Raw genomic sequence first — 25730 nt, 5'->3', positions numbered from 1 at the left:
TATATAACGCACATATGTGCTCTTTTTATGCATTTATTAGAGGTTGAAATCAAATCAAATACTGCCAAACCACCCATACTACTTCTGAAAAGGATGTCTACTTCATAAATTGTATGAAAATTATGGAAAAACATGGTTCAGATCACTCAAAACATATATGAAAATGGAGGCGCTCTTATATGGGCAGTAATGGAGTCTGGTGTTCACCTAGTGAAAAAGTTTGGTACTGCGCCCGAATAAAATCTCACTGAAAGCTCATTTTTTGAGATATCAACCTAAAATTTGGAACACAACTTGTTCAGATTTTTGGCTTTAATTTTCTTGCAGTTTTAGAGTAAAATATATTTAGTAATATATATATTTCATATAAAATATTAATAATTATATTTTTACATTGCACGTTCATAAACTTTTTTTCTGTTTCATGTTTAATAATTTCTACACTTCTACAATAATCTGGAAAATGTCTTCTTTAAAATAAGACCAACCATAGGTCTATATTTCAAAGCATTCTTAAATTACAACTATTTAAGTTTGGATAGTGATTTTTATGCCTATACGAAAAAAGGGGGGGATGACACTTAAGGTGAGACACTACAGCTGAATAGGGTAATTTTTTTAACTATCAGATATCCCCATGAAACTTTGCCAGTTGATTACCTACATTAAGATGAGAAAAAAATGTATTACAAGTTTTCTGTAATTTAATGTTTAAATACGCAAATGAGACATTGTCTAATTGAATATGCGCTATTTTGCATATATTTTAAAAAACGAAATCTGAGTATTGGACAAAGCCAGGTTCAAAATTATTTTTTCTTTGTGTTCACATATTAGATGGGGGAAAAATTACAGATGGATTTATGGATATCTACTTTTGTTATCCTGTAAATCAGAATATACTGCCAATAGCCTTAAAAAATGATTTTCGCCATGTTTTTTGGAATAAAATGTTACATAAATCAGGCTAGGAATAATATATTTACAAATCCCTCTGTAAATGTCTTCATAATATAACTAGGTACAATACTGGAAAGTTTGGTGTATATAGGTGCTACTGAACTGGAGATTTCGGACTTGGAGTGAGAGAGAACAGTCATTTTGAGAAAACGGGCTTTAAAGATTTGTCATCAGCCAATGAGATTGCGCATTTAGAGTAAAATCCCCCCTTTTACTTTCACGATTGGTTGCTGATAAAAAGGAAATGACCATATTTGGATCCGGTAGTGTTGTACATGAGAGAGAGAGCTTTCTAACAGTGTGTGTGATGACGGGGTGCAGATCACGATCGCGGATCAGCGGGAGGATCTAAAACGACAACTTTTGATGAATTTATGAGAAATCTACAGACGCGAACAGACAAAGTGTAGTAAAATAAAAACCTAAATGTGTATTTCGGACTTTTTTTCACCACAAGTCTGAAAGAAGACATGTTATTGAAGACAAATATCCCAAAATCTCAAAATTGACCAGTGAAAAAAAAAAAAGATGTTTTTGCCTGCCGTGTCTCGCCTTAAGGTTAACTAATGTTAATAAAGGAAGCCTTAATATAAACACTACTCAAAATATTAAACAAAGTTTATGCAATAATGAATAAAAACAAGAAGAAAGTGATGAAAGTGAAGAAAGAGTGGAAGTGTTGACCTCTCCGCAGGCGTGGCGGTGTCGCTCTGACTCGAGCTCTCAGGCACGTTGTCATAAAGCATCTTGTGCGACTCTATGAAGTTCTTCTGCATGGCCGACATCTGAGCCATGATCTTCTGCCGGTGCGCTTTAGCAGCGTCAGCCTTTCTCTTCCGCTCCGCTTTCTCCTTATCCTGAACGCTCTGCGTAGAGACAACACACTCAGACACGCACGCATTTACACGGAGCCTGATTATACCTGTGTGAATCGCAATACCTCTTCTGACTTGCTGTGATCTACGGCAAATGAAGCAACAGGACCGGATTTCTCCCGAAGACACTTCACCACCTCAAACATCTTGCAGTGGAGACATTCAGCTCTTTCATTTCAAATCCATGGATCAAACAATCAAATACACGTTACATAATCATCTTCATACCTGCAAGTTCCATGTGATCATGTCATTCTGAGCTTCCAGAGAAGGCAAAGACTTCATTTTGTTCAGGAAGTGGAACAAAGATTTGCCATGTTCAGAACCAGTTCCTGAAAATACAAACACATCTGAATCCATCAGCAAATACATGCAGCAAGGCATTCATCGTAAGGCTAACAATTAATATACTGAAATAAAATCAAACAGTAAATCCGTGATTTGGCTTAGTGCGATTAGCACATAGCAAAGGCTGCTATTTAATTAAATAAATATATGCATTGCATGTGCAGAAACTAAAAACGGAAAACTTTGTGTTTTGCTCGTTCATTTACACGACAATGACATTTTGGGGGCCTGAAAACTAAAGCTTACGAAAACTGATTTCAAAGTGCAAGTTTTTGAAAACGATACGGTTATAGCCTCTATGTAAACTACAAAACGTGAATTTGTGAAAACGGTGACCTCATGCGCATTACGTGTTCAGTCTAGCGCCTAGTGTTTTTTTACATGGTGACATCGCCGACTTCTGGCATTTGGGTACATATATATTGGTCTGTGGCGATGACATAATAAGTATGTGCGCTCAGACTTACGTAAAAGCTTGAACACAGTGGGAATTAAAGTTGTAATTCTAATTAAAAGCGACACTGACACTGCTTTTTGACACTGTAAAAGTATTAAAGCAATATTTTTGTATGAAGTTGTATATAAATAAACATGACGTGACTTGACGAGAGTACCGAATTGCAGAGCTTGTGCAAACATTTCCACATTACTAGGATCAGATGCTTTCTTAAAGGGATAGTTCACCCAAAAATGCAAACTCTGTCAGTAATTACTCTCCCTCATGTTGTTCAACCCCGTAAGACCTTCGTTATACAACACAGAACGTACAACACAGAAGCGCTGCGCTGTTACACTAGTGAACTCACTCGAGGCCCGCAGAGAAGGAAATCAATAGTTGAAATAAAGTCGTTATTTTTGTTTGTTTTTGCGCACAAAAAGTATTCCCGTCGCTTGATAAACTTAAGATTGAGCAACTGTAGTCACTTGGACTATTTTAACGATGTCTTTAATAACTTTTCGGGGAACAAGTGTCAATCCCTTAGAAGCCTATGGAGGAGTGATCCAGCTCTCAGATTTAATCACAAATATCTTAATTTGTGTTGCGAAGATGAACGAAGGTCTTACGGGGTTGAACAACATGAGGGAGAGTAATTACTGACAGAATTTACATTTTTGGGTGAACTGTCCCTTTAACTGCCGTTTTCTCACCACTGCCATTTTATTGTGCATTTAAAGGAAAGCGCACAGCACATATTTACATATTCATCTTAACGCCGCTCTCAGCACAGCAGCGTCAGGATGTTCACTAACAGTATAGACCTTATGTAGCTCCGCCCCTTTTCAGCGCTGCGCTCGTTGTCTTTTGTCTTCTGGTCTGTATTTTCACAGCGATCTTGCGTATTTATGAATGAATGGCTCGTTTTAAAATCTTCTCGGTCTACTGACATTGGTTAAGACATCTGCTTTAAACATTACAATCCTCATTAGGGCTGTCGAAATTAATCGTTTCTACGATGCATCGCGATGCAGACGAGGACGATTCGGTATCGGTTCAGTAATAGACCATAACCGGTTATACTGACGCTTTTCTGACGTCATTTGTCGCGTGTGTGCTTTGTCGCGGTAGCATACAATGGCAGAGGAGGCGAGAGCGAGTAATTAAAAATGCTCTGAATACTTTAAATGCCTACATCTATTCTGGGCACATTTCGGCTCTAATGAACAACCTGGTAAGCACGACCTGGAGAAGACACACGCTGTGCGCGCTCACGTCACGCACACATAGAGCTGATTTAAGTATCCGAACCCGATGGTCAAATTACAATTATTCTGTGTTGTTACGCGTGATTATAAATGGATGATCGTTACCTTCAACAGCGGGCTCGGCGACGGTTGATGCGCGCATCTCTAGGGTAACATTATACACTGATGAATGAGCGCTGCTTTAAAATGAACATTTCTTTACAATAAAATTGATTTGACACAATTTCATTTACTAAATGGCATAAACAGGCTTTACTCCCTTGAAACTTAAACTGGAATGTCACTGTTTCTGTCAGTGCGACTTCCCGAACAGGCGAACACGCGCGCGCGCACGCACGCATCACTTTTGGAGTAAAAATTTTAATTGCAGATGCAGTGCACCGCGATATCGAATTGAACTGAATCGGTGACATTATAATCGTAATCGAACCGAACCGTGAGACCAGTGTAGGTTCACACCCCTAATCCTCATGATAACTTTCGTTAACTTTAAATTAAGTAAATCCACTTCAAAAGCTAATTACTCCTGGACAGCAATGCCATAGAAATATTCAGAGCAAAAGCAAAAACGGAAGTTCAAAGACATTTTTCCAAAGATGGCGGTGCCCTTGTTTCTCTGGCGCATAAGGTCTATACCATTGAAAAGGAAATAACTTCGCTGTGAGTATATCGGTGCCGTTAGGATGCTGCCTATGTACAGATGCAAAGCATCACACTAGTTTTGTGCTTGGCCAAGATGAAGGGTAACATCTTACTTTGTGCTTTGAGACTAAAGTCAAAGGTCACTTCTTCAGCACCGCTGCTTTCCAACTGCGTTTTTTCCTCCAGTAGAGCCTGGCCTACAAGGTGCAGTGCCTAAAGTCATACATGCATGTTAAAAATCCCCATATCAAAACAGCAACAGCCAATGATATTCCAGGTAATCTAAAAATGTTCTTATAAAAACAAAAGCCGTAAGAGTCGTACCCTCTGGATCATGGGTTCAGTCCACCTGTTGGAACGGTCCTCCACTGCTTTCTGGAGGATTCTCCTCAGAACGTGGATGAAGACGTCACAGCAGAGGAGACGCACTATTTTTGAGAACGCTGGACAGAAGGGAGGGGGCACTGGGGGGCAGAGGGCTAAAATAGAGGAACATCATCAACAAGTGAAATTTTATGTTGAAATCCCTTATAAAAAATATATATATCATAAATGGACAGTTCCGGTCCTGGCTACTGATTGGTCTATGTAGCATTCAGTTGCAAAAACTCACAATTATAGTAAAAACAATGACCCATATGCTCATATTCATTATCATATAATTGATAATACATTGTTTTTTTTTTTGTATGTAACACTAGGGCTGGGTATGACACAAATTTCACAATTCGATTCGATTTCGATTCACAAGCTTAAAATTCAATTCGATTCGTTTTGATTCAATATAGATTATTATGGCAAATTTTCTCAAGAAAAAGAAATCTCTTAACTAATACTGTAAACTATGGGAGTCAGTTGTAGCCTATAGGCTTTCATTAGCCTTCTATAATATTGAAACATGCATTAAATATTGAAGAACATAAAAAATTATAATGAATACATAATATGGTGCATATATTAGCAAAATGCTCCTCTCTAGAGTTAATTTTTCTAGCTGACTAACGAGGTTATGGTCACTGGATATGTTTTTTTCTGAGGTAAATGTGACGTTACATGACATTGTTTGCAAGTTGTTTCACTGTTGTTTCACTGACGTCTTTCCACGATTGAAACACTGATTGAGCGATTACATGTAACATGATACGGAATTCGATAAGTTGTTCTCTATCTTTTAACACACTTTCAGATGCTCATGTTTATTTCGTGCTGTAGTTCTCTTGAGCTGCGCCACTATGACTAGCCTAATCGATTCTTGGGATTTAAGAATCGATATCAGTTCGTAAAAATGAGAATCGATTAAAATCGAGAAATCGATATTTTTTACCCAGCCCTATTCTGCACTACATGCGTACAGTTGTTTTCAGTACACAACAGATCTACATACCTTTATTACTGCCCTCTCGATTCCTTCTCTTCTTCTGAGCCTCTTCTGCCTAACATGAACAAATAAACATCCTGCTGTTTCAAGGCTGATATGTTTTACTGAATGAGACAATGAGATAACAGGTGCATCATACCTTACTATGCTGTGGTCTGGAATAATGATAGAAGAAAGGGTTAAACTCTTTCAGAAACTCCTTCTTCAGCTCATACAAGCCATGGCCCGACACTCCTGGTTTCCTAAACAGCATTTAACAGTTAATGTTAGAGAGTGCTTTTTGGAAGAGACTTTGCATTTCTTAGAGCTGTAAGTGTAACAACTGGTATAATAACTAGTAATAACAGTGTAATAATTGATATAAACAACTAAACATTTGGTGAAATGTACTCACTTGAAAGTGGCAACCTTGGAGATAACCGTTTCCAGCACCGTTTCGTGGCTTTCCTGTGATGCATTAAAAAAATGATTCATTTAGTTAGAACAGATACAATTTTAAAAAAATGTATAGTTTAGTCACACACATTCAGACAATGTAATTTAGTAAGTTAATGTACGTAAATCTCTGTATGAACTGGCTACCATAATTATACTGTAATGCTGAATAATTGAATAAATATCTTAACTAAATAGGAAACAGTTTACAATGAGGTTTATTCATAACTTAGTTAACTGTTTTAGTTAATATGAATAATAAAAACAGCGGATAAAAAAATATTGTGTATCGCCGATCTCACAGGCTGACGATGCAATGATGCGCAAATGATGCATCGACTTATTTTTATTATCAATAAAAAATGATATTCAAATTTCAAGCAAATGTTAAAACAAACATTTTCCAAAAGTTTTTTTTTTTTTTTTGCATGAACCAGGTCAATTTTTTATCCGATAAGAACACGTGCATAAACTACGATGGAAACACATTTTTGGATGTGATTGGAAAACTGGACCAACCAGCAGATCAATTTCACAACACAGCATCTCAAATACATGTTTGATCATTCTGAAACGCCCGAGCCAAAGTGTCTCATCACAATGATTTGGTTTCATTCCTCCCATGATTGCATCTCCAAACACCAGGCATCTGAACGCAAGATTGCATGACAGATGAAAAACGCACTGAAAAATGTTTTATTGTGTTTCGTCTGTGCTCTATCTATGATGTACAAAGAAAGAGTGTTTTTTGTTCCTTGTTCATTACAGATATTTTGCACTAATTTCCCAAGAAGTGACAATTTTTTTCTCTTGAACACATGGAATGGAAACGTTGTTTAAAAAATGTTTTAAGCGATATTCCATTTTTGCACGTAAAATTGGATGGAAACTGCTACTGAAGAGTTGTACTTTATATTAACTAACATTTAAACTAACATTAGTCTAATAAAAACTGTAACAATTGATAAAGTTAGTTAATGCATTAACAACTGTTAACTAATGGGACCTTTTTGTAAAATGTTACCAATAAATTAATACATAAATTAAAATAATAACATGAAATATATGCACTGAATAAAGTATAAATCCACTAAATGTCTTACATTATCAGGCAGGCTTTTGACCAGGCTGCTATGAGCCATGGGTTCAATACACAGCAGATGGATAACCTCCCTCATAGTCACGTCCTCCTTAGTCACATGACTTATTCCAGGTACGTACCGCTCACCTGCATATTTTGCATGTAAAATATATATGAGGCAAAACAATAAAGGCAGTGTCTCCAATCAAACCATTTGCATAAACAACTGATAACACATCAACTAGAGGCAGCAAATTGTAAAAATGTCCATAACTAACTATGGTGGGAATAAAAGGGCAAGTTGTGAGATCTTACCAACAATGACGATGATCAGGTAGAGCATCTGCTCTGTTAACCTATTCCACTGTTTCAGCACTTCCTGTGGGATGAAAAGGCACAGAAACCAATCAAAATCAACAATTATTAACGATGGAAAAAAAAAAAAAAAAAATTCTCAACTCACCTGATCTTTACTGGAGCAGTTGCCATTAAAAATATCGAAAAGTTCAAATCTCAAAAGAACAAGCATGAGGAAATGATTGGGGTCCATTTTGGAAGCAGCAATCTGTGATTGGTCAGAAAATGTCATTAATATGAATATATTTGTATTAATTTTATAATTATATAATATCGTTATAATATACATTTTATTTACACATTTATGATTTTATGCACATACCTGCAGCATCATAACATCCTTATCAAACATTTCATCCCTGCACTTAACATCCTGATAGTAATACACCTAACAACAGAGCCAACAAACACAAGCTAAAGTTAGAATACATTAATTACACAACACAACCAGTGTATTTAAAGGGGTTATATGAAGCTATTTTTAAAGATCATTATTTTAGATTATTGGGAGTAATAGGATAGGTTAAGATGCTTTAATGTTTAAAAAATTATTATTTTTGACATACTGTACATACTGTATTTCTACAAAGCCGCTTCTTCCGAAAATCCTCAGTGCGCTCTGATTGGCCGGCTGACCTTGTGCGTTGTGATTGGCCAAACACCTCAAGCACGTGTCGGAAATGTAACGCCCCCTTAGCATAATCGCGAGCTTCAGCTTTAAGCAACTGTAAACACACAGTTAATAATGTCATCGATTTTAAAGTATGAGTTCTGGCCCGAGTCAGATTCTGAGGATGCAGATGATCAAGCCGGTCGATCGAAACGAACTTTGCACAGTTGCAACTTTACCAACGTTTCACAGTGGATCTGGATCAGTGTTCTCTATTAGATAGAATAAACCTCTTTGCAGGAGTCTATGAGCTTTAAAACTTTGCAGATCGTACACATGCACAAACAGATACATTACACACTAAAGGAAAACATTAATTAGCATCATATGACCCCTTTAAATTTGTGCATTTGAATTATGTTACATAGTGTGTGTGTTTTTGTCCTTTTCACTTCTCAAATATACAATACATACGTTCATGTATATTTTGTAACAAATTAAATACAATATCGACTGCATCAAAAATCATTAAGAGCCATTTCACACCAGTTTAACAGTTTAACATCTTGTAAATTTGGATATGGATGTGTTTGAAATATCCGTTGATGATCCAACAGTTTTTATTTGGAGACTTTTTTTTATGTTCAGATTTTGAACATGTTATTCAGGTTTTTCAGAGAATTTAACTGTTGTACTTACAAATGTTGTCTACTTTTATGTTTTTAGTGACATCTGATGTGTATGGAAGCTTGTTTCCGCCACTAAATAAATAAATAAATAATAATTGCGACTTTTTATCTCACAATTCTGACTTTATTTCTCAGAATTTCGAGATATAAACTTGCAATTATGCGATATAAAGTCAGAATTGCGAGATATAAAGTCAGAATTGTGAGATATAAAGTCGCAATTGCAAGATATAAAGTCAGCATTGTGAGATATAAAGTCGCAATTGTGAGATATAAAGTCAGAATTGCGAGAGAGAAAACTAAGAATTCTGACTTTTTTTCTCGCAATTCCGACTTTATATCGCATAATTGCAAGTTTATATCTCGCAATTCTGACATATTTTCTCAGAATTGTGAGATATAAACTCGCAATTGCGAGTTATAAAGTCCAATTCTATGGGAGAAAAACGACTGACTCACAATTCTGACTTTATAACACGCAATTGCGACTTTATTTCACGCAATTCTGACTTTATATCTCGCAATTCTGAGAAAATATGTCAGAATTGTGAGATAAAAAGTCTCAATTACCTTTTTTATTTTCATTCTGTGGCGGAAACAAGCTTCCATAGATGTGTGACCAAGCATTAAAATAAATAAACGGTGTCATTAGTGTGGCTCTCACCTGGCTGACGAGTGACAGGCCGTTTCTGCGCCACATATCGGCACCGACCTGAGCCGCCAACACAACACAGCGCAGGGGCTGATCCGCTAGCTCAGTGAAGTTCAGCTGCACCTGACACACACACACACACACACACACACACACACACACACACACACACACACACACACACACACACACACACACACACACACACACACACACACACACACACACACACACACACACACACACACACACACACACACACACACACACACACTCCTATAAACCACAGTGCTAGAAATTCACAAATTACAGGTTCATTTTATTCTTGAATGCTATACTCACAGGATCCACAAAGTCAGGGAGGAACTGGATTGCTCCAGTCTGGCACAACAGCACATATAGACCTGAGAGCAGAAACACACTAGGTTAAATAACAGCCAGAGATTACTGAAGTAACAATAATATATGGAAACACACTACCATTAAAAAGTTTGGGGTCTACATTTTTGTTGTTGTTTTTTTTGTTTTAAAAGAAACTGATCATTTTATTTAGCAAGTAAGATAAATTGATCAAAAGAGACAATTAAGTCTTAAAAATAAATAAGACAAAATAAAGAAATATAATAATTTAACAAAAAGATTTCTAAATATTTCTATATATAAATAAATGGTGTTAAATAAACTTTCTATTTAATAAAGAATCATGAAAAAAGTATCACGTTTTTCACAAAAATATTTAGCACCACAACTATTCCCAACATTGATAATAATAAGAAATGTTTCTTGAGCACAAAATCATCATATGAGAATAATTTCTAAAGGATCATGTGACACTAAAGGCTGGAGTAATGATGCTGAAAATTCAGGAATAAATTACAATTACTTTTTTGATATCTTTTAAATGAAACATTTTAAAATACATTAAAATAGAAAACTGCTATTTTAAATTGTAATTATATTTCACAATATGACTGTTTATCAAATAAATACAGCCCTGAGCATTAATGATTAAAAAAAAAACAACTTAAAACAATCTTACTGACCTCAAATTTTGAATAGTAGTAAATGGTAGTTAAATCAGAGTAGCTGTACTAGATTTACTATTATACATTAGTGAGCATATATACTGCACACATTAGAATATATAAACAGATTATTGTTTTAGTTTTGTTTTTTAAAAGGAATGAAGTCAGACAGGCTTTTCAGCTCACGTCACAGTCATATCAAAATATGAAGTGAATCAATCAAAACTAACTTTAGCTGGAAAAAACATTTTTCAAAAGCCACTATAAAACCAAACCAATCTCTGTTACCTTAAACTATATGTTTATCTCTGTAAAGCTGCTTTGAAACAATCTACATTGTTAAAAGCGCTATATAAATGAGGATGACTTGACTTGACTCATACATGTCTGCAGATGCTCTGCAAAATTTTGGTAAAAAAAAAAATGGGTTGCATTGAAAAATAGGAAATCATCTCTTTCATGCAAGAACACTGCAATTTTCCCTTTTGACCATCTATTAACTATAAGTAACTTTGCAACGACATGTCAGCTAACTCTCATTAGAGTATTAGTGGACTATCTGCTTCATATCTGCTAACTCTTTATTGTGATGCTCCTCAACAGACACTCTACTGACTATAAGTAACTTTGCAACTACAGGTCGACTTATGCTGCGTTCCAGGCAGGTTTTTGAGCACGTAAATCACGACTTTGTAGCGTTCCAGGCCAGTCACGCCAAACTACCTGAGCGCAATATACATACTTATTGTTTCAGAGACGCATAACATTGTAATACATAATCGTGTGTGTATTATTATCATTGTTATATTATTATTAATTTGACTGAAACGTTATATTGTCCTAAAGTGTATTCTCACTGTGTACCGCCTGCAGAAACACTGCATCCGTAGGGGCTACCATTGTTGTTTTGTACGGTTTCGCGGGCTATGTGACGTCAGAGCTCGTAACTGGGAGTACATCGATCTAGTACGAGTTCACGGGTGGGAAGTCACGGGTTCGACTGCCGTTCCAGTGCACTTTCACGGGTATAAGGTTGGAAAAACACGGGTTACAGATTGCCTGGAACGCGGCATTATTCTAACCCTAACCCTACCAGTCTACTACTACTCTACTAATACTCTACTAATACTCTAATGAGAGTTAGTAGACATGAAGGTGTGATGTTACTTGTGGACAACCGAATGTGTTAAAGAGACCATCAAAATAAAGTGAAACCACGGTGTCATTTCAAAAACATCACCAGCGAGAAACCCCGCAAATTCTGACTTCTGACGCAGAAATGCAACAGTTCTGCTAACCGGCCAGGAGTCTGGAGACGGGCAGGTGTATGGAGACGGGCTCCTGGGAGACTCTGTACGGCCGTGAGTGGAGGATCTGCTTGCACATGTAGCTGTCCGCGGGCTCGCTGCGGAAGGGCTGGTTGCTGCAGGACATTAGCGCTCTGTGACACTCCTGAAAGGCCAACAGCAGAACGCGCTCCTGTGGGTGAAGAACACACACACATGATTTATGGGGACTTTACATAGACATAATGATTCGTATAATGCACAAACTGTATTCAATCCCCTAAACACAACCCTCACAAAATCTTTCTGTATTTTTCATTTTCAAAAAACATTTTTTTTATATAATGACAAGTGTCATAATATATCGCAATACAAAAAAGCAACAATATGTATCGTGGATAGTGAGAATCTGCATTGAGTATAGTTTTATTGTCAGTACTACATTAAACTACTATATATAATGTATAATAATGCAATGTGGGTCCTGACAATGCCAAATGTCTGATATTACCAGTAAAAAAGTGTCCTACATTATTTTAAATATATCTAGTCAGTGAAAGAGTGCAAGCATATTCATCTAAAATAATTCTGTATTTTCAGCTTCAGAGTCATGAATATTTTTATTCTGGTGTCTTTATTGTCCTGTGCTTTGGGTTTCAGCACCAAATACAAGCCCTATTCATTCACACCCACAATATAATACCAAATGTAGCATTTTAAATCAACAGTAAATCTTTTGTTAACCTTTAATCATACGTCTAAGAGTATCGCAATAATATCGTATCGTGAGTTCAGTATCGTCATATGTATTGAATCGTGACATGAGGGTTTCGTATATTAATCATAAAAAAAGTATAAAATAATTTAGTATGATTTATAAGCCGTTTTTCTCATGGGGACCAAAAATGTCCCCACAAGGTCAAAGATTTATAATACTGCAGTCCTTGTGCGGACATTTTGTCACCACAACGTAAGGTTGACCAGGGGCGCACACACACACACGCACACACTCACACACACACACGCACACACGCACACACTCACACACACACACACGCACGCACGCACGCACTCACGCGCACACACGCACACACACACGCACGCGCACACACACGCACACACACGCACACACACACACACGCGCACACACACACACACACACGCACACGCACACACACACGCACACACACACACACACACACACACACACACACGCACACACACACACACACACACGTCCACACAATGTCACATTTTAGGTCATTCATTAACTACTGGATAAACAATTTGTAAGATAATCAGTCCAGCAAGCAATAGCAAGGCTTGAAAAGTAAACTGGAGGATTCAAGCACTAGGTCTCAGCATTACAGGGAGTCAGTCGGCGGCCTGAAGTTGATTTTTAGAACATATTTTCTTTCCACGAGTATCATTATAAAACGTTATTGATGGTAATAAAGCACAATCTGTTTCACCATAGTGTTTTTTGTAACTGAGAAAAGTAGAAATAGTTTGACTTGACGGTTGCACTCGTGTTGTACTTTGCAGCTGGTGGTATAAAGTGAAACATTGATAATATTTGTAAATTATGAGTGAACGTGCGGAGGACAAAAAAACAACAGAAAAAAGACCATCCGCACTTCCTTTGTTGGCCGTAGAGTCTGAAGCGATTAACAGTTTGAATTTTCATGATGTCAATTTAAAGTTTGCATTGCAACGTCAACATCTAGAGAGAAACATGTCTGATTTTGGTGGGCAATTGGTTGTGATTGGCTTGACATATTTTACTTTTTTTTTTTTACATATGACATTTTTATTCAATATGAAACTGTCCAGATGGTTAGGTATATTTAATTTAAATGTATGTTATCTTGAAATGGACGGTTATTATATCTGTAACAGGTCACTAGTTCTTAAATTTACAACAACTTTTTCAAATAAATCCTTTTTTTTTTTCAAAGAATTCTAAAAATGATTAGTTTCTTCCATCAAAAACCTTACAAATATTATTGACCCCAAAGTTTTGATTGGTAGTTTATTTTTTTGATATATTCATACTATATAATCATGTTATTTTAGTAATATTCCCTATCATCAATTACCTAGAGATCGGCATGGTGTTATTTCAGTTAGGCTAATAGCTGGTATGATTAGCATTGAGAGATGATCTTATGGAAAGTTCCTCATGCCGATCTCTAGATATGGTGAAGGGAATGTGATGATGTGGGATATTTTAAATCCAAAGGCCAAGGGAACTTTATCAGGATGCATATTATCCCGGATCCATGAAATAACTGGCCTTTAAAAATAAAAATCTGCTGTCTCTATGGGAATTTAACATAGGGGTGTCCTGACTTATGCAACCTGTATTTTAAGGAAGAACATTTATTTATTTACGATACATTATTCATTCACAAAGAAAATTGGTGTCCTTAAAGGTTGGATTTTTCCTCATTTTTTAAATTAAGGCATTAAGATCAATTTCCAAATTATGATTTTTTATTCCCCTTTTTAGTCAACTTTAGCATGTGTGACTGTGTTCACTTATGCTAGGTACTGTATATCTTTTTCTAAAAAGCACCAGAGAAAAGCAAGATCTCTGCCAAGCCGTGACTCACGTCAGATGAACACCAGTCCTGAAACATGGCAAGAATGTGGCGTAGCTGCATCTGGAGCGTAAACCCCGCCTCCCACTCCGGCTCCACTTCAACATGCTGACCAAACTGCCTCTTCACCTCCTCCATGCCCTGTCATCACACAATCACAGCCAATTTGAGTCAACATATTGCATAGAGATCTGGGGAAATGCATACAAAAACAACAATAAAACCAATTCTTATTCAGCAAAAACGTGCAATACGAATTATAAATATAACAGATTATTATCACCCAACAAACAAGCTATTTATAAACTCCAACATGCACTGCAAAAAATGCTTTTATAACTTAGAGTTTTTGTCTTTATTACATTTCTTAAATCAAGACCCATTTCCTAAAGTAGAAAAATGACATAAGATATTAAGTCTTGTTTTCTTGGGAAATAAATAAAAATTAAGTGAGTTTTTGCTCAAAACAAGCTAAATTATCAGCCAATAGGGTAAGAAAAATAATCTTGTTTCTGTTTGAATTAACATTATTTTTCTGACCCCATTGGCAGATAATTTTGCTTTTTTTAAGCATCAACTCACTTAATTTTGATTAATTCTCCCAGAAAACAGGACATAATATCTCATGTCATTTTACTCGTCTAGTAAATGCCTCTTGATTTAAGAATTTGTTGATATTTGGACTGGAAACAAGACAAAAATACTAAGTTAGAAAAGCATTTTTTGCAGCGGACTAAAATTTAATGACTTAGTGGAATTTAAAATAGCCAAAATAATGTTTAAAATAATAAATAATGCATTTCCAGACTGTGTCCAAAACCTGTTTCAGATTAAATCTACTCATGTTCAGTAAAGCACAGATCAGAACCAATGTCAGACAGAGATGTGTCTGTTCAGGGGTTAAACTGAGGAATAGTCTTGATGATGAAATGAAAACATGTAATTCCATAGGTAGCTTTAAGCAATTTTTATTTTTTTTAAAAGAAAAAAGATTACATTATACAAAGCTGAATGACTTTAGCTTCTTTTTCTTTTAGACATTATTTATGTACGCAAGATGACTCTGGTGTTTTGTATTGTGTGTTAAATAAATAAAATGTAAAAAGGATCGACGCAATAAGCAGTGTTGGGAAAGTTCACTTTCTACATGAACTAGTTCAAAGTTCAGTTCACAAATTTTAAAATGAACTAGTTTAGTTCATAGCTCAAACTTTAAAATTGTGAACTAGTTCATAGTTATTTTTTCCATATGTTGCTGCGAGCTATTATTTTTCAAAATTATTGCCACAGCCCATATAGAACCACAGACAGCAATTATTTTATCGGCGGGCAAAGTTTGCACAGAAATGTAAGATTTTTCCCATCCTCACCGAGCTGGTCATAAACTCGTTTAAATGATCATACGATCCTCCTTGCTGCTTCTTGTGTTGATGACGCATGCGGCGGTGTGACACTGGTGCTGGTGTTGCCAGATTGGGTGTTTTTCCACTAAATATTAAGGCCTGTTTACGGTGTTTTATCCGGGTTTTCGGCTGGAAGGCTCTTTAGAAATCTGGCATTGAACGAAGTTAAACTGAGAGAGCGTGCCGTTCACAGACACCAGAATCAACGAGTTCACAGTAACGTTCATCAGGATGTAATACAGTACGTTCAGTTCACGTTCGCCCAAAATATGAACGAGTTCATGAACTATTGTTCAATGAACGCGTTCAGGCACAACACTGGCAATAAGCATAAGCTTCAGCCGACACCTTTTCGGTCAAGCAACTAATTTGTACATTGTTTTTCTTTTTTTCCCCTTTTCTTTTGAAGTTGACCGAAATAAAACGTAACCAACTAACTATTAAGGGTGTCACAATTTCGATTTTAAATCGAAATCGATCGAAATTAATACACAAACTCAAAAATCGAAATAAAAAATGGAATCGTCGATGCTGCCACGCCCCCATGTCGCGCCCGTGATGGAAAGTTCGGATCGTTTTACTGACTCTATTGTTCAATCTCGTTCATCAAAATTAACTAATCTTTTTTCTAGTCATTTCAGGGGCTTTAAATGTTATACTTTTAACAGGCAAATTCCCCGAACACATCCAACGCAATCTTGATCATATTCTGAATTAAGAAATCATTATAATGCAGTCAAAAGTAATTTACAGGGAACATTAATACTTGAACTTCCGAGTCTTTTGTTCATTTGTGGCGTAGAGGCAATGAACGGATCGACTCATCACGGCGCGGGGAAAAAACACACGTGTTGAAAGGCTGTGAGTCCAATAACTTAGATTCTATGCCCGAGCCCGAACTTGGCCCCAACCCGGCCCGATATTTCCCGTCACTATCCTCGGGCCGGGCTCTTGATCTAGAGACGTGCACTCCCAACGCAATAGAGTGCGGCGCGGGACTAGATTTGATGGCCGAGTGCGAGCACGGGCGGTAATGCACTCACTCTGTGTGTGCGGGAGAATAAAACGATTCGCGGGACTCCCGCAAACTAGAAATATCTATGAATAAAACATATAAAAACTAATACATTTTTTTCATCTGTTACAGAAAAGCAACAAGAACAACTAAAACAAAATAGAAACGATTTACAGGCCAGAGTTTCTATTTATAACATGTTTGCAGCGTTGAGCGATTTAGCCAATCACAGACATATGTGTTGATTTCTTGAACGCAATGGCCAATCAGAAGCATTTAAGATAGACTCTCCTCACCGCTCAAAACGGACTTTTTGTTCAGTGCTGAATTCTGTAAGCTGGCAAATCCTCTAATTATAACAAAGTGTAGGCTATATATTATGAAAGATTCATTGTGCAGTCAGCTTCACTGATAATAACAGAGATGTGTGAGATTGCGATGAACTGATGTCAGCTTTTTAGTAGCAACAGCAACCTGTGCTTAAAAAAAAAATCGAGAATCGAATCTAACCGTGACCTTAGAATCGAAAATGTAATCGAATCGAGGATTTGGAGAATCGTGACACCCCTACTAACTATTTAGCCACAGATGGAACAACAGACTTTCAGGCAAATAAGCTTGTGATGGGAGAAAGATTACCTGCATACAGCAAAGGAAGCGGAGAAAGACGGATAACCCTTCGAGGAACTTCACCCTCATCGCCTCGGTCCACACGGAGGGCTTGCTGATGAGAATGTACCTGATAACGTCAAGATCTGAATTGAGCCAAATGATCAAAATGGTGTCAAAATGTTTTTATTTCCCATAATTCAAGCGTTGTGTGTAGACCTGAGGTCATGGAAGATAACTTGAACCCGGAAGAACTTGTCGGGGTTGTGGCCCTGGAAGTGGAAGCGGTGGTTGTTGTCCAGATGTTCCCGCATCATCTCCATTACAGTGTCTATAATGACCTTGATGACGTTGCCCTCCTCGATCAACTGCCTAGCCTGAGAAAAAGAGGAAAATGTTAAATACCTTTAACCTTTAGACTTTATTGGTTAGTTCCCTAAAAAAAATAATGTTCTTTCTAGGGCTGTGAAAAGATTAATCACGATTAATCGCATCCAAAATAAAAGTTTGTGTTTACATAATATATGTGTGTGCACTGGCTTTACTTATTTTGTATATATATATAAATACACACACATGCATGTATACATTTATGAATTTTCTTTTATTTATATATAAAATATTTATATTTATATATAATATAAATTATATATAAATATATACAGTATATACATGCAAATATTTCTTAAATATACACATGCATGTGTGTGTATTTATATATACAAAATAATTATACACAGTGCACACACATATATTATGTAAACACAAACTTTTATCTTGGATGCGATTAATCTTTTCACAGCCCTAGTTCTTTCATTTACTTACAGCACACTCTTAAAAACAGAGGATCATTATTAGTAGGGGTGTAACCATTTATCGCAATACAAAACTGCAACAAAATGTATCGTGGATAGCTCATCCAAAATGAAAATTACTGTGTGGAAAAATTCAGTTTTCGTGTCAGTGCTACATTAAACTCCTATATATAATGTTGAATATAATGTATATTAATGCAATGGGGGAATATCTGTGGGTCCTGATAATACCAAATGCAAATATTACCAGTAAAAGCGTCCTACATTATTTAAAATATATCTAGTCATCGAAAGAGTGGAAGCATATTCATCTAACATAATATTGTGTTTTCAGCTTCAGAGTCATTAATATTTTTATTCTGGTGTCTCTATTGTCCTGTGCTTTGGGTTTCCAACACCAAATACAAGCCCTATTCATTCACACCCACAATATTATACCAAATGTAGCATTTTAATTAACATTTCATTTTTTGTTAACCTTTAAGACATCATATGTCTTGGAGTATCGCAATAATATCGTATCGTGAGTTCAGTATCGTGATATGTATCGAACCGTGACATGAGGGTTTCGTTACACACCTAATTATTAGCATCAACGGTTCCATGACAAACCTTTAACATCCGTGGAACCTTTTCAATGCACAAAAGATTCTTTATAGTGAAAAAAAGGTTTTAGATTCTAAAATGTATTAATCCATACAACTTGTGAGCAATAGTTGAACAAGAAGATGCTAACACAAACAAAATTGAGTTTCAATGTAATTACTAAGTTATAAAAACTAATTACTATGTAACTACTATGTTAATTATGTAGACTTCTTGTAATTACATTTTGATTGCATTTATGAGTAGGAAACTCATAAATGCAATGAACACAATGGATCTCTAGAAACTGCACATTTTAAACACGTGACTGCTGTAATTTCTGCTAGTCGTTCATCATACCAGTGTGGGAACCGTGTAGATTTGCACAGACAATGCTGTGATGGAGATGTTCCTCTGATGGTCATCACTGATGAAGTCTTCCTGAAGCTGCTTGTAGTGCTGAAACATGATGTACACACACGTCAGCTGCTTTTGCTAATGCCAAGCATGTGACGAGTGTAAAACAACAACTACAATATTACTTAAACATTAAAATACATGTGAAATGATATGCAGCTGCAAAACTATACCTCTGTGAATTTCATGGCAAACTGCCTCTTGTATTCGGTGTCCATCAGTAAACTAGTGAAAATTAACTCATGAACGACCTTGCGGGCTCCTGAGGAGAGAAAAATAAATAAATAAAAAAGATTTAAAGACAGTACTAAGATCATCTAACCAGATTTTAAATGTTTTCAGGCTATTGAACATGCATAACTTAATTGTAGAGTAGGGCTGTCACGATACCAGACTTTTCACTACATGATTATCATGCCCAAAATAATTCACAATAATGATAATTATTATTTAATAAAATATAGAAATATTTAAAAAACAATAATAATAATGCTATCGGTCAAATTGATCCTTTTTTTGAAGAATCACACCATTGCATTCAAAGGGAACAATTACACTTAATGGAAACCAGTTTGAAATAACTTCCTTCTGTGAATGATGTAACTCCTTATAACAGAATGAGGCAGAAATTATATTATTTTATAGTATTCTACACGGAGATAAGGCTATGTCAATTGGCACCGCATTATAAATATACATTATCTTTATGAAAATATTCGAGGTGGCTTGAAGAACACAGATAAACCATTTACTGCCGCAATGGTGTGTTAATTCTCTTCATGTTTAATCAGTCAAAATGTCTCTAGATCTGCATTTTGTTCAGCAACAGGATGTCTTTGTCCATATTAGGGATATCCTGGAAATACATTTATTACTCCTATGAGTCTCACTTGTAGCCTTTCTGCGCAAGGGCGCCCTCCGGTGTGGAGTATGAAAGAAACACAAATTACATGTGGAAAATTAGTGTTCCATAATGCTCACATCTTTTGGGTAAAAATAGAGAAAAATGCGGCTCTCTAATTTAGCATTTCAGGACTAGCAAAATATTGCAACTTTCAGTCTGTACAGTGACCAAATCTGCATGATAGTGGAGGTGTGTGCAGACTGGGCTAATTAACAAGTCATTTTCATGGAATCCAAAACTAGCGAGCTAACTTTCTTGGAGTGCGGGTAGAGTGTCCTGTCTTTCATATCAGACGACATGCTTTTACGCGGCAGAAGAAGCTGCGCTCTGTGTTAGCGCTGCACGATTAATCGCAATTTACATGAAATCGCACTTAAACCGATTTGGCTTATCGCGATTATGAAATCACAAATGCTGCGGTTATTTTTTAAGCTCAGCTTGTCAGTGACGTACGGCTCTGTAAACGCTGCTCCATCTGAAAGCACTGTGAGTCTGAGTCGCTTATAACGTGCATTTGAAAAAGCAACAGGCGTCAAACATCTTTCCAAACATGAGAAGCATTTGAGACTCTTGTCCAACAAAAGACAACATTTAATAACATGCTTTTACTCCAAACTCACTTCATAAACGACAGTTGAGCTCATCCTTCAGTGAGATGATGTGCTTCTTACACAGAATAAGGCAGTTGTGTGTTTATAAGTCATGTTTAATCAAACAAAGCGATTCAATCTTCTGTTTATTCAGCTACAGCGATAGGGATTTCCTGGAATGATGCGTGTTATTGTATTTCTGCAGCGGGGCGTATTTACGAGCCATATCATCATATGTGTACTATTCATTTTAAATATTAGTTATCGCCAATACCAGCAGTTTGGGACAACCCTTATTAACATAACGATATTTAAATTTTTAAATATCCTGATTATAATCAATATATCACCGGTATATCGCGACAGCCCTGTTGTAGAGATTGCAATATTTACCTTTATAAAGTTTGGCATCATGCAGCATGAGTCGACTGATCAGGCAGAGTTTATCGGTGTCCGTGGGCGGCTCCAGCGCCACCTGGCAGAACACCTCCCTGAGGCCAACTACACAACCAACCACAACACCAACACCAAAAACATCTTTTAGAAAAATATGCAACATAAAAGCCGGTCTCAAAACCCTGGTAAAATTATATTTAAGAAAAAACAATATATTAAAATGTATAGATAGATACAGATTATTGTTATATAGTACCGGTCAAATGTTTGGAAACATTACTATTTGTGCTCTTATGCTCATCAAGCCTGAATTTATTTGATCAAAAAATACAGAAAATTTATTAAAATTTAAAAAAAGTTTTCTATTTTAATATACTTTAATAAAGAATTTATTCCAGTGATCAAAGCTGAACTTTCAGCATCATTACTCCAGTCTTCAGTCACATGATTCTTCAGAAATCACATGATATGGATTTTATTTTTATTCAATATTATAATCTTATCAGTTAACGGGTTAATACTCGGAAAAAGAGTGGCGGTTGTCGGTCGGGAAAATTAACCGTAATGAGCATCCCTAGTGTAAATGTAACTGTTGTGAAAAGTATTGTATTGTTTTAAAAAAAAAAGTTATGAATAAGAACCAGCCCTGAGTTCACGAGTCCTACATGCTCTACCTGAGTAGCCAATGATCTTCTGGAACCATGCGCCAAGTCTGAGGGCGAAGGACTGATGAGCCATAACAGCAGTGTGAAGGATCTCCACACGCAAAGGTCTCTGGATGATGTGCTCGGAGTTACGCTGCAGAGGAAATTCACATGCGAGTTAACAAATTTTTAATAATCATTACACCTAAAAACAACCGTTTAAAAATCAGTGTGTATCCATCTTATTCCTGACGAGCTTACTGCGTTTTGAATTATGGGCGGCACTTCCGGTTTGGGGAACTTCCATTGAAAAAGACTGAAACGAATCATTTCCAATCATAAGGTTGCCCAACAAATAAAGCTGATCCGTTAGTTTGACTCAATGAGCGATCAGTTTTCTTTCTTGTTTTATTTAATAATAACGTAACACTTGGTATTTTAACGTGACATGTTAACAAGAGTATCTACGGCAAGAGCTCTTTTCAGTCTCTGCTTTCTTTACCTCATGATTATTTTATTTTTTGCTTTTGCACTCTGCTGTAATAGTATGAAAAGGTTCGACACATACTGCACACTTGTGGTCTGTTCTCCCGATTTAATTTACGATATATGCCATTAATAATTCACAAATGCAAGAAAAATCTCTCCCCCCCCCCCCAAATCCTCATGTCTCATTCCAGGTTTGTTTTCACAGGTACATACAATTTATAATCTGTACAAATGACTGAAATCACTTTGAAAGAGTATGACGCAATGCTGAAGTAAATATGTTTTCATTAAGGCAGCGCATGTTGCATAATACAGATTTACCACAGTGACATTTAACCATCCGATTTTGCTGTGGAAACATTCACGCTTTTAGGGTTATTCACGGTCTGTTGAAAGTACTTGTTGATGCTTTTACACTTTTAAAGGTCCTTTTAATGTTCAATGGTTGAATTGTGAGTAGAATAATGTAATGTCATTGTACACAGTTTTTAAAATATATAGGGCTGCAACTAACGATTATTTTGATAATCGATTAATCGGACGATTATTTTTTCGATTAATCGATTAATCGGATATAAATTAAATTAGATTTTTTTTTATTATAACTAAATAAAACCGTAAATCAGGGTAGTTATGTGTAAAAGTGTACTTTAAAAAGTGCAAAAGCCACACATTGAGTTTTACTTATATCAATATTTGCATTGTTTTTAATGATAATTGCTGATGGCAAGTTGACAAACATGATTATTGTTAAAAAAAATGATATCCAACAAATTATGTTTTAACAAAATTTTTGTTAAAACAAATTTACACAGACATGTTGTTCAGATGTGAATATCTGAACTAAAAACAAACTAAAAACATCTAAAATATATAATTCATTTAATTTTTATTTAAAATTAATTATATATAAGGAATATAAGGATAAAGAATATAATATATATAATATATATAATATATAAAAGAATAATATAAGGATAAATTGATTAAATAAATATAGAAAGACTGAAAACAATTGTGTGAACGTAGAGCCGAAGTAGATCGCGTTTGAAAAACAATTAAAACTTAGTAGACAAATGCTATAAAAAGAGAACGGAATGGAGGTAACGTTACCCAGCAAGCTAACAGGCTTGAGTAAAGGACAGGAGAAATTATGCATTAGTGCACAAGCATTCGCTGAAAACCACTGAGTACAGTGACTAAAAAACAATATTTTACTGCTGCTGTTATTAACTGCCTTTGTATTTAATGCTTCACTTTGTAAAGACCGTTTTAATTTAACCTATTTCTGCGGTAGCGCTATTTTAATCCATCACTTACGTTGCGAGCGAACTGATTGCACAACCTGATGCTCGAGACAAAATACAGACATCCCGGAAGTCCCGGGAGTCTCCCGCATATTGATTGCGGCTCCCTGATGCCCGCGAATTAGTTCAAACTCCCGAAATCTAGAGCGCGCAAGCAAGAGCGCGCGTGCGAGACAGAAGAGACGAGATATATCCAGCTGCAGACCCGCAGCACCACCAGTTTCAGAACCCCAGTGCCAGAACCGGAAGTGAGGGAGGGGCGGAATTATTTACAATGACACAAGCATGGTTATTTTTGCAAGTATTTAAAAATATTAAAAATTGTTGCACCTTTTAAATAATATTTAGGGTATGTTTTTATTACACAGTGAGTCACTGCTCGTTGTATGAACTATAACTGGTATGTGACAAATAAAGAGCAAGACAGTGCTCGTGTTGTTTGAAGACGTGAGTGCGCGCGCGCGGCCGGGGCTCTCTCTCTCTCTGCTCGTTAAGCGCCCTGTCATGCGCAGCAGTCATTCTATTCCGCCAAAAAGCGGACGATCTGACGGGTTTTAGAAGATTTAATACAACCTGAAACTAAAAAAACAGACCCGACCTCTATTTGAGACCGGACTTATATTTACCCAGACCTGCAGCCACACCAGGCGTGTAAAGAGACAATCGTCTATTTGGGACTCGGCTATTATTTGAAGTACGGTACATTTTTATGGTTTCTTTTAAAACAATGCCGGATTTTCTCTCTCTTTTTAGATTTTTGACATTATTTTACATAAAGAAAAATGCATGCTGCACATGTTCTTGTGAAATAAAGTATATTTTATATAAAATGACCATAAGTTTCAAGCATTATTTTCACGATCAGGAAGTAACTCTCATAATACAATAAAACGGATAACTATATAGAATTATATTACACAAAATCAATGTTTTAAATGCTTATTGTACTATACCTTAATGTATCATTATAATAAGTATAAAGTATGACATTTCGTGTGTAATAATGACGTTTCGTGTCTAAGCAAATTACGCTCCAAAACGTTAGGTGGCGTTACTCGGTTTAGAACGTAAGCTCCGCCCATCACTTCCGGTCCTGGCGCTGGTGTTAGAACGTAAGCTCCGCCCCTTACTTCCAGTTCTGGCGCTGGTGTTAGAACGTAAGCTCCGCCCCTTACTTCCGGTTCTGGCGCTGGGGTTCTGAAACTGGTGGTGCTGCGGGTCTGCAGCTGGATACTATTGGAAGAGACTGCTCCAAACCGTGTAGCGCGCGCGCTCGGCAGAGCGCCTGAGGGAGAGAGACCTTGCGTGTGTGTGCGTACCAGTAAACGCTCCCCGTGACGTAAGCAGACCAACTAATCGATAATGACATTCGTTGACAACGATTTTCATAATCGATTATAATCGATTTTATCGATTAGTTGTTGCAGCCCTAAAAATATAGCTATTATTGTGTCCATAAAGGTAGTCTTTCACTGATTGTTTACAGCTTCACATAAGTTACACCCATAAATCACGCAAAGCATCATGGGACGCAGGAATAATGTGGATAAAGAGTGTAGAAGTACGTTTACCCTGATATTATCCCTGGCGTCTTCACAGGATCTGAGGGTATCTCTCTTCACTGCTTTCCGCCCCTGAAATCATAACAACGGCACTATTGAGAAGTCTGTACACTGACAACGTAAAACCATGTGGAAAGCGGATGCTAAGAAAACTCACTTCCTTGTCAATGAGTGCGGTGTAGATTTGAGCCTGATTCTGGTCACAGGCGATTGCCCGCTGAAGTGTGTAGATGACGTGGTCATATGAGTGATGTTCATCGTTGTAGAGCACACAGAAGTAGGTGTCTTCTTTCACTCTAAACACAATATTAAACAACATTAACCTTCAACCTGTTTTGCTAAAGTTGGA

General features: G+C 36.5%; 1 protein-coding gene across 1 annotated transcript in view; it reads right to left on the bottom strand.

Annotated features, from left to right (window-relative positions):
• The window catches only part of ubr1 (ubiquitin protein ligase E3 component n-recognin 1), a 55218-nt gene that overhangs the window by 17286 nt on the left and 12202 nt on the right, over positions 1 to 25730 (bottom strand). The window contains exons 6-29 of the mRNA XM_077240127.1: positions 25539 to 25677; positions 25391 to 25453; positions 22054 to 22177; positions 21377 to 21484; positions 19663 to 19751; positions 19433 to 19531; positions 17892 to 18049; positions 17703 to 17802; positions 14658 to 14786; positions 12055 to 12235; positions 10074 to 10135; positions 9744 to 9854; positions 8103 to 8168; positions 7887 to 7988; positions 7739 to 7802; positions 7446 to 7570; positions 6302 to 6354; positions 6047 to 6149; positions 5914 to 5962; positions 4854 to 5008; positions 4643 to 4742; positions 2064 to 2167; positions 1901 to 1981; positions 1645 to 1826 (exon numbers count right to left, since the gene is read on the bottom strand). Coding sequence (XP_077096242.1) covers positions 1645 to 1826; positions 1901 to 1981; positions 2064 to 2167; positions 4643 to 4742; positions 4854 to 5008; positions 5914 to 5962; positions 6047 to 6149; positions 6302 to 6354; positions 7446 to 7570; positions 7739 to 7802; positions 7887 to 7988; positions 8103 to 8168; positions 9744 to 9854; positions 10074 to 10135; positions 12055 to 12235; positions 14658 to 14786; positions 17703 to 17802; positions 17892 to 18049; positions 19433 to 19531; positions 19663 to 19751; positions 21377 to 21484; positions 22054 to 22177; positions 25391 to 25453; positions 25539 to 25677 — 2547 coding nt within the window. The remainder of the gene's footprint in view (positions 1 to 1644; positions 1827 to 1900; positions 1982 to 2063; positions 2168 to 4642; positions 4743 to 4853; positions 5009 to 5913; positions 5963 to 6046; positions 6150 to 6301; positions 6355 to 7445; positions 7571 to 7738; positions 7803 to 7886; positions 7989 to 8102; positions 8169 to 9743; positions 9855 to 10073; positions 10136 to 12054; positions 12236 to 14657; positions 14787 to 17702; positions 17803 to 17891; positions 18050 to 19432; positions 19532 to 19662; positions 19752 to 21376; positions 21485 to 22053; positions 22178 to 25390; positions 25454 to 25538; positions 25678 to 25730) is intronic.

Source organism: Siphateles boraxobius, unplaced genomic scaffold, assembly GCF_051911475.1.
Source record: "Siphateles boraxobius isolate OS27281-9 unplaced genomic scaffold, OSU_SipBor_1 22, whole genome shotgun sequence".
NCBI lineage: Eukaryota > Metazoa > Chordata > Actinopteri > Cypriniformes > Leuciscidae > Siphateles > Siphateles boraxobius.
Note: the sequence above shows the minus strand (reverse complement) of the source record. Positions and strands in the feature narration are given on the sequence as shown.